This window comes from Mastomys coucha, unplaced genomic scaffold, assembly GCF_008632895.1.
Source record: "Mastomys coucha isolate ucsf_1 unplaced genomic scaffold, UCSF_Mcou_1 pScaffold2, whole genome shotgun sequence".
In the NCBI taxonomy this organism is placed as follows: domain Eukaryota; kingdom Metazoa; phylum Chordata; class Mammalia; order Rodentia; family Muridae; genus Mastomys; species Mastomys coucha.
The window spans coordinates 257287-271917 of NW_022196902.1; the positions used below are offsets into that span (position 1 = coordinate 257287).

Sequence of the window (14631 nt, forward strand, 5' to 3'; positions counted from 1 at the left end):
TCTACAGAGTGAGTTCCAGGACAGCCAGGGCTACACAGAGAAACCCTGTCTCGAAAACAAAAACAAAAGCAAAAACAAACAAACAAAAAATATTTATTATTATATGTAAGTACACTGTAGCTATCTTCAGACACACCAGAAGAGGGCGTCAGATTTCGTCACAGATGGTTGCGAGCTACCATGCGGTTGCTGGGACCTGAACCCAAGACCTTTCAGAAGAGCAGTTGGTGCTCTTAATCCACTGATCCATCTCGCCAGCCCCTCCTTTTTCCTTTTCTTTCTCCTCCTTTGAGACATGGTATCTCTATGTAACTCTGGTTGTCCTAGATCTTGTTATAGAGACCAGGATGGCTCAAACTCATAGGGATCTCTTGAGAGTGCTGGGATTAAAAGTGGGCATCACTATATCCCTAGCCCCAGTCCTAGCCTGGGCTACTGTTACTATGACAAAACATCATAGCCGAAAGCAAATGGGGAGGAAGGGGGTTGGGCTTACACTTCCACATTATTGTCTATCACTGAAGGAAGCCAGGACAGGAACTCAAGCAGGGCAGGAACCTGGAGGCAGGAGCTGATGCAGAGGCCATGGAGGATGCTGATGCTTACTGGCTTGCTCTTCATGGCTTGCTCAGCCTGCTTTTTCATAAAACCCAGGACCACAAGCCCAAGGATGGCCCTACCAACAATGGCCTGGGTCTTCCCATATTAATTACTAATTAAGAAAATCTCTTGGGCTGGAGAGATGGCTCAGCGGTTGAGAACACCGGCTGCTCTTCCAAAAGGTCCTGGGTTCAGGTCCCAGCAACCACATGGTAGCTCACAACCATTCGTGATGAAATCGGATGCCCTCTTCTGGTGTGTCTGAAGACAGGTACAGTGTACTTATATATAATAAATAAATCTTTAAAGAGGGGTTGGAGAGATGGCTCAGTGGTTAAGAGCACTGACTGCTCTTCCAGAGGTCCTGAGTTCAATCCCCAGCAACCACAAGGTGGCTCACAACCATCTGTGATGAGATCTGATGCCCTCTTGTGGTGGATCTGAAGACAGCTACAATGTACTCATATAAATAAAAGAAAGGAAGAAAGAAAGGAAGAAAGAAAGAAAGAAGGAAAGAAAGAAGAGAAAAGAAAAGGAAATCTCCTACACCAGGATCTTGCAGAGGCGTTTTCTCAGCTGAGGCTCCCCCTTTCAGATTACTTTAGCTTGTGTCAAGTTGACATAAAAACGAGCCAGGACCCTTTATTTTTACTTCTATGGGTTCTAGTGATTGCGTGCATCCAGCTGTGAGCTGGTGAGCTGGATGGAGCTTGGAAGAGCTGGGATGCAGCTCAGTATAGAACTGGGATCAGCACTGCAAAGGTAAAAAAGGCAAAGTAGGTAAGCAGAAAATTGTGTGACCGCACTTGGGAAACTGAGGCAGGAGGATCCCCCCTTGAGTTTGAGGTTATGAGTTTATGGGTTATTTATCGTGACTCTATGTTCTAAAAAGAATAGAAGTTTGAAATCTCTGTGATTTAAGGGTGACTATAACTGTTTTTTTTTTTTAATCGTACAAGTAAGTAAACAGAAGTGTCACTGTGTCTTAGGGTTCCCATTGCTGTGAGGAGGCACCACGACCATGGCAACTCTTATAAAGGTGAACATTTAATTGGGGCTGGCTCACAGGTTCACAGGTTCAGTCTGTCATCATCATGGAAGCTTCCAGGCAGACATGGCTGGAGGAGCTGAGAGTTGTACATCTTGTTTCAAAGGCAAACAGGAGAAGACTACTGTCTTCCAGGCAGCTAGGAGGAGGGTCTCAGAGCCCACCCCCACAGTGGCACACTTCCAAGGTCACACCTACTCTAACCAGGCTATGTCTCCTAACAGTGCCATTCCCTGGGCCAAGCATATTCAAACCCCCACACACTGTAAGCCACCCTTTGGAGGTTTGTCTTTCTATTTAAAACATCTTCATTGAAGCTAGGCACAGAAGCCCATGCCTGTAATGGGGACTCCAAGGGCAGAGAAACGATATGAGTCTGAGGTCAACCTGGGGTATGTGATAAGATCCAGGTTACGATAGGTTTCAGAGTGAGACCTTGTCTCAAAACAACAACAAAAACATCACTGAGGTATAATTTACATAAACTCAAATCACAACATTCAATTCATGTGTAAAAATATACACCTGGGAAAACATCTCCATTACAGAACACCATCCTCAACTCCTAACTCCCCCACCAGGATACTACTGATTACTGTTACTCCAAATCATCCTGTAGCTTCTAGGATTTCCTATATATTTAAGTATACCATATACATTCATTTTGCATCTTGGAGAAGCTTTTACTATAATCCAGCTTTATAACAGGCCTTTGCATTCATATAGATTATAAATCCACCTCTTGGAGGAACTGATCTATACTTCTCTAAGTGGTCTTTTTTTATTCTTGCTGGTGTGCTGATTATAGTTTTCTGTGCTCTGTGACACTAACGTTCACATCCACGAGAGCAGAAAATATATTTTCTATTTTAGGTAAAAAAATTTAGGAGACTTTAAACCCCATAAAACATGATTTCATATATGCAGTGGCTTACCTGCATGCATGTATGTGTACCAGTATTGATGCCTTGTGTCTTGTGAAATCAGAAGAGGGTGATGGATCCTCTGGAATTGGAAATAAAATCCTACCTCTTGAGAGTATTCGTGTTACACCGAGACACGGGTCCCAGGCTACATATTCTAAGTACCGGGTTCTAAAGCAAGATTTGTCATAAACGAATTGCTTGAGCACTGCTACTCACCTGTAAGAGAACCTCTGACCTCCTAACCTCAGAGCAGCTTAATGTAAGTCGAAGAGAAGGCAAAGTGAAGAAGTCCTGAGAAGAGAGATCATGGTCCACAGTGTAGGTACTGAAGTAGGCGGGGTGTCGCCAAGTCCTTCGCCTCGCCTACTTCCCTTCCCCACGCCTACTCCTCCCGTTCCCTAGCCGCCGCGCAGAGTGCGCAGAAGCACCCAGAGCTCGGCCACGCCCCTCCGCAGGTTCCGCCTGCGCGCGCACGCCCGCAGGGTCGGTCCTCATTTCCGGGGCGTGGCTTTCCCGGTGTGAATTCAACTTGGCAGCGACGGGGAAGTGCGGCGGGCGGCCCGGGCTGCCCAGGTGAGTGCTCGGGTATCCCTGCTCCCGGTCCCGCCTCCGTGACACCCGCTCGGAGAACGCGTTCGAAGCTCTCACGCCCCCACCCCGAAACTTCCACCCTGTAAAATCCCCAGAGCTTGGAGGTTGGGATTCAGCTTCTTTCCGTACACTTTGTTTAGGTTGGAGTTGTACTGCTTTCTGGTGGTTTACTTATTTCTGTTCTGCTTCTCCTTTATATTTGCCTTTGTTTTTAGTTTTAGATTTATTGCTGTTGTGTGAATACGATGTAGATGTGGGCACGTGAGTGGAGGTCAGAGGACAGCTCTGTGGGGTCGCTTCCCTCCATCCACCTCCGCTTGGGTCCCAGAGTTGAACTCGGGGAGCCAGCCGAGTTCAGGGGCGTACTGGGCCACTCACCGGCGTTTGTTGTTTTTGTTGTTGTTGCTTTTAAGGGTGATAATATTGACGTTCTTTCTCTCTCCGCCTGTCCGTCTGTCTTCCCTGGCCGTTCTGGATCTCGCTCTGTAGACCGGACTAGCCTCAGAGATTCGCCTACCTTTACCTCCTAGCGCTGGGATTGAAGGTGTGCGCCACCACGCCACGCTTGGCGTTAGTTTCTTAATTTGAGAGCCCCGTATTCTCATGAAAGCTTTTGGCCTTTTTGATTTGGCGCTGTAGAGAAAATTTATCCCTGCAAGCATTTGTTTCGCTCAGTATGTGGGTGCAATTGCATACAAACGTAGACTTGTAACTGTTGCCCTTATGTATTTATTTATTTATTTTATTTTATTTAAATTGACAGTGACTCTTGTAGCCGAAACTGGCCCTGAACTTCTCCTCTTGTGCTGGTATTACAGGCGGCTACGACTTCAAGCCTTTATTTAGTAATCATTAGTACTTTTTATGTAATTAACTCCCAACAGAACAGCGATGCCCTTTTTTCTTGATGGTACAGGTATAGCTGCCTATAATCCCAGGACAAGGCAAAGGCAAGAGGATCAGAAGCTGGAGTTACTGGGATTGTTGGTACTGGGAACTACACTTGGATTCTCTATGCAAGAGCAGAAGCATTTTAAACACCAAGCAATCTCTCAAGCTCCCTTTTGTTTTGTTTTGAAGAGTCGCTTATTTTTGTTTATGAGTAATTGCTGCATGTATGTGTGTGCACTGCATATGTGCCTGAGGAGACCCGAAGTGGACATTGAATCCTCTGGAACCGGAGTTACAGGCACTTGTGAGAGCTGGGACCAGAAACTACACCCTCAGCACAGCAGCTGGAGAGTTGGCTCAGTGTTTCAGAGCAGTTGGTCCTCTCCTTCCACCCTACAAGTGGAGCTGTTGCTGTTACCCTGGGGGTCAAGGGCCTTCACCTGCTGAGCCATCTTGCCAACCCCATGGCAGGCCTTATTGTGTTTTTAATTTTCCTTCTTTTCAGGAGATACATTTAATAGACTGATTGTTTAATTTTGCTATTTTTGTTTTTACTTTTTAGTCTGTGGATCAAACCCCGGGCCTTGCACATGCTAAGCTGTCACTCACACATTAAGTTACATCCCCAGTCTAAGCAGATAAATATTCAAAGATTTTAGTCTTCCAGCATTGGAAGTGAGGACGTTCGTGCGTGTGTGTAAATAAAATCTGCAAAGGAGTCTATATCTGATTTTGAAACTGAAACTAAAATTTTGATAAATATTAAGGATCAGAGAATCTTGTTGAATTTGCTATATTGTTGTATAAAGCTGATATTTTCAAACTATGCTTTAGCCAAAAAAAGAAAGAAAAAAAAGGAAAGAAAGAAAAATTTGCTGGGCAGTGGTTGCGCATGTCTTTCTTTAATCCCAGCACTTGGGAGGCAGAGGCAGGCGGATTTCTGAGTTCAAGGCCAGCCTGGTCTACAGAGTGAGTTCCAGGACAGCCAGGGCTATACAGAGAAACCTTGTCCAAAAAAAAAAAAAAAAAAAAAAAAAAATGTGCTTTGGAAACATTCTGGCTTCTAGTGCCCTCCCATTAAAATAAGGCAATCAATCAATCAATCAATCAATCAATCAAACCTACCATATCTTTTCCACAAAACTTAAAAAATAATTTCAAAGTCTAATTTCTTTGTTTTATTTTTGTCTTTATCATAATTCCATAATTGCTACAGTCACTACTGTTTTCTTTTAAATATTTTTTACTCTGAAAATTTCATATATTTACACCATGTATGTTGATTGTATCCCTTCAACACTACCTCTAACACCCCCCAAGTGTTTCCATCTCCCCAACTTCAGATCCTATGTTGTTTTATTAATAAACCCCCATTGTTGTTAATAAACCTTTGAGACCAGTTAGTGCTGTCTGTGTGCACGCGGGTGGCCAGCCGGCCAGCATCCATGGCCTCAAAGGACAGTGACTGTTCTTGTCAGCCATTAACTGCCAATAACTAACTCCTCATATTCTTGAGGTAAATTTCCTGAAATGACTTGTTTGAGGGTGCTTTGCCAGCCTGAGTTCAACTCCTGAAACCAGAAGAATCTTCTCCATACAGTTGTTTGTCTTTTGACCTCCGCACATGCACTGTGCCACACACTTTTTGTTTTTTCTTAGAAAGAAAACTTGTTTCTAGTATTCATTTTTGCATATATATTAGAAACAGGCTACCATATAATATAGCCCAGGCTGGCTCTGAGGCCAGTGATGACCACTGCCTTCCCTACCTCAGCTGCTCATCTCCTTCTGTGTTTTTATCCTCAAAGCAATTCTCTTACAACCCATTGCTCTGTAAATGTTTCTTGAATGATTGACCTGTGCATATTACAGTAAAAATGGCAGTTCTCAGTGGAGTCCAGCCTTACATACCTTTAGGAATTAGACAGCTGTGATGTCCTATGCAGATGTGAGCCAGCTGTGGTGTCCTGTGTAGATGTGGACCATGGAAGGCCTCGTGCTGGTGGTTAGATCTTAGTGCTCAATGCTCAATGCTTGGATTTGCTGCCTTTTCTGGAGCTCTTTAGTTACTGGTTTTTCCAGTTGTACATGGGTGGGGGGAGTATTTTGTCTCTTTGTAGAGGAACTTGGTCAGAGATTAAGATTGCTTGGAACAGATGTAACTTTTTTGCATGTAATTAAATTTATGCTTAAATTAAAATTTCCTGTTGTAGCTTGTTGGCCACAGTTATACTCATCTTGTAAACAAACAGTGTTGGGTAGTGTCAAGGAAGGGCTGAGTGAGATGAAGCAGCACATTATCTTTCTAAGAACTAAGAGTCAAAGTTTTGGGGGGAGGGCTTTCCATTAACCTTGAGCCAGTGGATACTGTTTATAACTAATAGTAGTTAAAATCTTGTCTATTAGCTTTTTTCCCTTTTATAGAATTTTCTCAAATTCTGCCAGATACTATGCTAGATAAACCCAGTTTCTGTTCTTTTGCAGTGGAATTTGAGCAATGATAAGGAAATTGAAGAATGTCAAAAATACAGATGTTAGTATTCTGGCTTAGATACTGTTGGAATAATAGAAAAATGATGATTTTTATCTAACTTTTAGCGAAATAAGAGTTTTGACAGTATATTCATAAACACTTTGGTTTTTGTTTTTTTTTTTAAGATTTATTTACTTTATGTGTATGAGTACACTATAGCTGTATAGGTGGCTGTGAGCCATCAGGTGGCTGCTGGGAATTGAACTCAAGACAGCCCTGCTCACTCTGGTGTAATGCACTGTAGCTGTCTTCAGACGCACCAGAAGAGGGCGTCAGATCTCATTATGGATGGTTGTGAGCCACCATGTGGTTGCTGGGATGTGAACTCAGGACCTTCAGAAAAGCAGTCAGTGCTCTTATCCGCTGAGCCATCTCGCCAGCCCAACACTTTGGGTTTTGTTTTGTTTGTTTTGGTTTTTTGATAGCCAAGGACTTTGCATGCCATCTGTTAATGTAGCCTTATTTGTTTGTTGGGAAAATATCAAGCTGGGCATGAAAGCTCACATCTGTAATCCTGGCATCTGGGAGGCTGAGCAAGAGAGCCACTGTGCTTCTATGCCAGCCAGAGCTAATTTGAAATCCTTCCACTTCCCTCTCTGAAGAAAAGAAAGAAACAGATTTGGCTTGAAAGGAATTTTATCTGACTAGAAAGAGAAATTCAAAACAGTATACCATTGAAGAAGGCTAAGAATAACTTCTTTGGGCTTTGAGCCCTGACCATGACCATCAAAAACAAAAACAACAACAACAAAAAAAAACAGTCAGAGAGATCTGTTGTCCTGGGCCATACAGATCCACAGGACACTTCCAGAGCTGGCCAGAGCTGGCCAGGTTCTCTTTCAGTGCTGCTGCCCAGGCTAAACATTGATATAGGGCAAACATAGTTTCAAGGCAGAAGTAACCACGTAAGAATCAAATGGGCCTGGAGAGGACCCAGGTTTGATTTCCAGCTCCCATGTAGCTGCTTACAAGCATCTGCAATTTCAATGTCAGGGCACCTTATGCCTGCCTCTGCCTTCTGTGGGCACTGCATGCAGGAGGTGCTCAGACATTCAGGCAGAACACCCTAGAACATAAAATAAAATCTCAATAAAAGAATCAAGCTTGGTAGTTCCAACTTGGCGGGATGTGAGAGTTTTGGGGATCAGAAGCTAGACCCAGGGAAGAGGGTTTGTAGTTAAGGCAACCCTGGCAGCAGTCACCCATCCATCCGAAGGCCTAGCATGGGCCTGGGTGTTAAGGGTGCAGTGGTTAACAAGTGAAAGCTGTAGGCTCTGCTCTGGAGCTTTTATTGAGGTGCAACACTCATTTCTCCCGGGATTTTCTTTCTCCTTTTTCTTTTGGACTTTAGATTTTGACAAGGTGACATTAGTTCAGACCTAACCTGTATTGCTTTGTATTCATCAGTTACTTCATAGCCTAGTGTTAAAACACCAGAGTGCATGGCTTTGTGGCTGTGCCTGATTCCGTTTTCCACAAAGCTGTAATGAGATCATCCAGGGCTTCTGTCATCTCCAGACATAACCAAAGGAGGATTCAAGCTCATGCATATTGTTAACAGGATTTAGCTGCTCATGGGCATTTGGTGTGCAAACCTTAGTTCACCACTAATTGATGGCCTGGGACTGCCTTCATTTCTTTGTGGTGTGAGCCACTTCACAGAGGAGCCTGCCACATAATAGCTGGTTTTCCTTTGAGCAGATACAAAAGAGACAGTGAGTAGGATAGAAGTCACAGTTTAATCCCAAGAGAAAAATCCCACACCCAACCCCCAACCTTTTTGCCTGCTTACAAGCTCAAATTCAAGGTCTCATATAGCCCAGGCTGGCCTTAAGCTCAATACACAGCTGAGGATGGCTTTGAACTCCTAGGATTACAGGTGTGTATCCTTGCACCTGATTCTTTGATTCACTTTTTCCTCCTCACCCTTTTTAGACTGGCACCTTCAATATACTTAGATATGCATGTGTCTATTTTAAAGTGACTGTTTATGTAGCATAAGTAATTTTTACTTTAATAAAATGGTAGCCAAATTAGACATTGTTCTATGTCTAAGATGTTTGTTTCCCAACCCTTTATTTTTGATGATGTAGTTCATGTTGTGTTTATAAAGTTGTTCATTGTTTCCATGTACTTCTGGCGGCTTTTCTTTTCTTTCTTTCTTTCTTTTTTTTTTTTTTTTTTTTTTTTTTTTTTTTTTTTTTTTTTTTTTTTTTTTGAGACAGGGTTTCTCTGTATAGCCCTGGTTCTGGGGGTTTTTCTATGCCTATCATCCCATTTAGCTGCCAAATAAAGACACTGCCGGGCAGTGGTGGCACACGCCTTCAATCCCAGCACTTGGGAGGCAGAGGCAGGTGAGTTTCTGAGTTCGAGGCCAGCCTGGTCTACAGAGTGAGTTCTAGGACAGCCAGGGCTGCACAGAGAAACCCTGTCTCGAAAAACCAAAAGTAAAAAGGTTTCAAGCCACATGGCCCCATCTGAGTCTTGCCCTGGCCCACTCTGCTCCATATGAGTCCTCATGGCAACTCCCTTGGTGATCTGCTTGTGGTGAATCCTCATGGTCCATCTTCCTTCTCTCCCTCTTCCTCCCTCTCCCCCCTTCTCCTCGAGACCCCCTGACTAGGATCAGAAGTCCTACCTCCCCTCTCCTCCTGTCCAGCTACTGGCTGAACAGGACTTTATTAATCAATTAGAGGTGATGGGAAACAATTTTTACACATCAATGAGACAGATGCTTCAGTAATCATGACAGTCACAATGTCTGGACTGCAACTGGATCTCTGAGCACAGAAGTCAGCATCTGAATACACAGTGCACAAAACCATCCCCAACAGTGTACTATAGATTTAACTATGTTCTTTACCACATTTTCTCCAACTTTTTTGTGGTGTTTTATAATCAATTATGTGATTATAATTGTACATAACACAGGTTGTCATTTTCATACATACACATAATACACTATGATTTTATCCCCCCTGCTTTCACCTGCTTGATTCTTCACATAATCCTATCATTAACATCTAGAATTGAGCTACTTTATGAGTCATTGGGGGCCTTCCTCTGGAGTCTTTACAAGGAGTGAGATTGCTGGCTATAACATCTCTTCATAGGGCTGGCTATACACACACACACTATCCCTAAGGATTGCCCAATTGTCCTTTCTTCCCACAAATTGTGAGGTTCCTGTCTTCCCGAATCCCTGCTCATATTTGGCATTATTGAATTTGCTATATTTTTAAAGATAGCTTTATACTTTTATGTGTATAGGTGTGTACCTGCACGAGTTTATGTACATCTTTTGCAGGCAGGTGTCTATGGAAGCAAGAGGATATTAGAGTTCTTAAACTGGAATTACAGGCAGTTGTGAGATGTCTGCTATGGGAAGTGAGATCCTAAACCAGGTATTCTACGAGAGCAGCAAGTGCTCTTAACCACTGGGCCATCTCTCTAGCCTCAAATTTACTATATTTTTAAGTTTCATAAATATAAAAGAATTTCTTACTAATAATGTCCATACTTGTTAAACATTTGAATTTTCCCTTTTGTGACTTGATTTTTATGTTAGTTTGGTTGGTTGGTTGTTTGGTTGGTTGGTTGTTTGGCTGGTTGTTTTTCGAGACAGGGTTTCTCTGTATAGTCTTGGCTGTCCTGGAACTCACTCTGTAGACCATGCTGGCCTCGAACTCAGAAGTCCGCCTGCCTCTGCCTTCCAAGTGCTGAGATTAAAGGCATGCGCCACCACTGCCCAGCAATTTTTACGTTCTTTACCTTTTTTATGTGAAGTACTTTGTCCTTTAGTGTAAGGAATGGCAGGGGCTGGAGAGGTGGCTCAGTGGTTAAGAGCACCGACTGTTCTTCCAGAGGTCCCGAGTTCAAATCCCAACAACCACATGGTGGCTCACAACCATCTGTAATGGAATCTGATGCCCTCTTCTGGTGTGTCTGAAGATAGCTACAGTGTACTTACATATAATAAATGAATACATTAAAAAAAAAAGGAATTGCAGTGATAGATTTTTCTGATCTTTAGTTAACCTTATGTTCCTGGAATAGACCCTTCTAGATCCTGGGGTGTATGTGTGTGTCTCTGTGTGTCTGTGTGTTGGTGCATTGTGGGTTGTCTAATGTGTAAGATTCCTATCTGTAAGAAATTCACTTCATATTGTTCTTACTCAGATTCAGAATGGAAACCCGTGAGAGGATTAGGTCAGAAGACTAGGGATATAGTTGAGTAGTAGAATGTGGAGCGTGTGCAAGGTCCTGGCTTCCACCAGCCGCAGCCAAAAGAGGAAGGAGGAGAGTGGTCAGTTTTCCCTTGTTCTGTTTATCAACTTTGATGTATCTGGCAAACTTGCTGTTTAGAAGGTAGGTGAAATGCACCCATGGAAGCTGAGGAGATAGCTCAGTTGCTTAGGCTTGCCCGCCAGCAGAGATCTGGCTTGGATCTCAGAAGCCACTGGGTAAGAGAGCACATGCCTCTAATCTTAGTGCTGGGAACACAGAGGGGATCCCTGAGACCAGCCAAGCTAGCCAGTCAGTAAGCCCTAGCTAGGTTCAGTAAAAAAAACCCCGTCTCAAAAAAAAAAAATACTAGTCTGTGTTTCCAACCCCACCCCCTTTCTCTGATCCCCCCACGCATCTCAATCCTCCTCTCACTCCCACTCCCTCTCCCCCTTCCCACACATGTAAAAAACTCCTAAAGTTTTGATTTTTGATGTTTGTTTTGTTGTTTCAAGGTAGGGATTCTGTGCACTTGGCTGCTCTAGAACTTGCTTCGCAGACCTTGCTGGCCTTCAACTCACAGGTATCCATCTGTCTCTGCTTCCAGAGTGCTAGGATTAAAAATGCATGCTGTGCTACTAGGCCCAGTTCATCCTACAGTTGTTTGTTTGTTTGGTTATTTTTTTTTAAGATTTATTTTATATATATGAGTACACTGTCATTTTCTTCAGACACACCAGAAGAGGGCATTGGATCCCATTATAGATGGTCATGAGCCACCATGTAGTTGTTGGGAACTGAACTCAGGACCCGTGGAAGAGCAGCCCATGCTCTTAACTGCTGAGCTATCTCTCCAGCCCTTATCCTAAAGTTTCTAAAGAAGGACTTTTTATTACTGTTATTACAGTGTCTCTTCCTTTTTTTTTTTTTCCCTTGGACAGGATTTCATTATGTGGCACCTGTAGTCTGGAGCTTGTTATCTATGTAGACCAGGCTGGTTATAAACGCAAAGATCTGCCTGCCTCTGTTTTCATAGTGCTAGGATTAATGGCATTTGCACCACCAGACCTGGCTAAAATTTTATTTTTTAAACAGTGAAAGGAAGAAAAATTCATTTCATTTTGTCTTAAATTGTGTTATATTTTCATTTTTACTTAGATTTTTTTTTCCCATACACAGCTTTTTGGTTTTTTCATGATCAGAATCCTAGCAAAGAATTATTTTCAGTTTTTCAAAGATTCAGGTTTTAGTTCTAGAATTCTTTTCCAGTTTGTGTGTGTGTGTGTGTGGGTCCTTTGTATTTTATTGTTTGATCACTTCCTTCTTTCTATATTCTCTGGGGATTTTTAGCCTGCTATTAGTCCTGCGTTAGTAGTTGCTAGTCATGTCTATTCTGCCTTGCAGTAGTGGATGGAGAGAATTTCCTCCCTGGGTGGTAATCCCACCCCATCACTTTGATACTTACTGTGTACTTGCCCCAGTGTGGTTTAGCCTCTTGGGCCAGCAGCCAGCAGCCGCCCTTCTCTAAGAATAGGTTTTCTTAGTTGTGATCCTTGTAGTCTAAGATGAGGAAGAAAAAGATGACAGAGAGGGCCTGAAGAGTTGCTGCGCTCCCTGCTCTTGCTGGCTGTACGTGCTGAAGCTCCTGCTGTCTGTGCCTGCCACTGGCTGCACTGCTGCTTTTCTGCTCTGGGCTGAGCACAGGGCCGGGCACACGGTTTGCCAGCAGAGTGAAAAGTAGAAAACTCTCTTAGTCTGTTTCCATAGAGACTACTGTTCCTCCTCCCCTGCACTGGGACCCAGCCCTGTGACTTCTTACTGGTGGCTCAGTAAGGTACTGGCATCTGTCTGGGCTTCTTGTCTTTTCCCTGTGCTTAGAAATTGAGTCTGATAGTTAGATGTAATATTGTGAGATTGATGATTCTAATACAGCACCTAAATACACAGCTCATGACACGTTTTAATCAAACCTAGCTCAGAAAAGGATTAGTAGCTAAAGCTGGCTGAATAAAGGATGAGAACTCCGAGGGACAGCACAGGACGTGAATCTGGGAGGTTGGAGTGATCCTGACATCCTTTCTTTCGGCTGAAGGTGTAATACCATCTCTCAGTAAGGTTTCTTCTGCGGAATGCAGTACTAGCCTCGTGTGCCCTAGTAAATAGTGTTCATCTTAGCTCTCCTCCTTACTAACATTTCCTATTGCTTCCTATAATTTGGCTTCTTGACAGAAAACCCTAGTGGCCAGTCTCATTGATTCCTGAGATGCCTGTCCACCATCATCATCCTTGCCCCTGCCCAACGTACCAAGCATTCTACTTCAAATTATATTGGAGGAAATTTATTTGACGTGTTCTTTCAAAGAAGTCCTTTTCCATAGTGTCTGCTTGTGACTGAGCACTGAATCAAGGGCCTCAGTGCATGCTAGGAAAGCAGTCTAGCACTGAACTAAACGTTATCTCCAAGTCCCATGTTGTTTCTTTAAGGATGGAAATTGTCGGAGTGAATGTAGGGATATTATGTGTGTTATTGTAAACTTACTTTGTAAAAATGACTTGTTCAGACTGGTGAAATGGCTCAGTGGTTAATTGCACTGGCTGTGTTTGTGCCTGGAAGAATTCTCAGTACACACATTGTGGCTCTCAACCACCTTGTAACTCCAGTCTCAGAGTATCAAATACCTGCTTCTGGCCTCTGCACACACTGCATGCACATGGTATATAGACATACATAAAGACAAAATACTCATTCATATAAATGAGTTATTTAAATAACATTTGATAAGTGAATTATTAAAAATTTTGTTATTTTGTCAGTTTTGGTGCTGGTGTGTACTGTGGTATGTTTACAGTCAGGATAGCTTTGTGGATTTGGTTTTCTTGTTTCACCTTTACTTGGCTTCACTGGATTAAGGTTGGGTCATCTACTAAGTGGTCTCACTGGTCCCATTGTACATTTCCTTATTAAAGGAGTCTTGGAAAGTATATTTTAAAGAAATTTTATAATTACTTTAAGAGATGTATAACACCAAAATGTTTCTTGTCTCTTCCTTTCTTAGCTTACATGTAAGCATGAGTTTACTAATGATTGTTGAGAATGTAAAATTGGCTCGTGAATATGCACTGCTGGGAAACTATGACTCTGCAATGGTCTACTATCAGGGAGTTCTTGACCAAATGAACAAGTACCTGTCCTCAGTCAAAGATACACACCTCCGTCAGAAATGGCAACAGGTAAGAGTCATGGCTGCTATGTTTAGCACTCTTTTTTTTGTTTTTTTTTGAGACAGGGTTTCTCTGTGTATCACTGGCTGTCCTGGAACTCACTCTGTAGACCAGGCTGGCCTCGAACTCAGAAATCTGCCTGCCTCTGCCTCCCAAGTGCTGGGATTAAAGGCATGCTCCACCACAGCCCGGGCTGCTATGTTTAATACTCAGAAATTTATATTGACATTCAATGTTGTACAGTAGTTTGTTTGTTTGCTTTTGGTTTTTTGACACAGGGTTCCTTTGTGTGGCTTTGGCTGTGCTAGAAGTAGCTCTGTAGACCAGGCTAGCTTCAAACTCACAGAGATTCACCTGCTTCTGCCTCCTGAGTGCTGGGAGTAAAAGCATGTACCATCACTACCAGGCCTCAGAGAATATAGTTTTATTACATGGATTTTTATATAACATTATTTGAAACTTCACCTTAGTGTACTACTGAGGATTCTCTAGAGGAACGGTACTGATAGAATGAATGAATATGCATGTATATTCATTCATATATATATGAGAGGTTTATTAGAGCTGCTTACAAGCTGTATAGTTCAGCTAGTCCA

The 14631-nt window shown here is 42.9% G+C and overlaps 1 protein-coding gene across 3 annotated transcripts in view; it reads left to right on the forward strand.

Annotated features, from left to right (window-relative positions):
- The first annotated feature begins 2967 nt into the window (after positions 1–2967).
- Katna1 (katanin catalytic subunit A1) overlaps positions 2968–14631 on the forward strand; it is a 38283-nt gene continuing 26619 nt past the window's right edge. The window contains exons 1-3 of one of the 3 annotated variants that reach the window (XM_031380337.1): positions 3078–3147; positions 11329–11396; positions 13870–14044. In XM_031380337.1, coding sequence (XP_031236197.1) covers positions 13883–14044 — 162 coding nt within the window. In that variant the 5' untranslated portion in view covers positions 3078–3147; positions 11329–11396; positions 13870–13882. Of the gene's footprint in view, positions 3148–11328; positions 11397–13869; positions 14045–14631 lie in introns of all 3 variants that reach the window. The other 2 variants (XM_031380338.1, XM_031380339.1) reach the window with 2 other exon arrangements.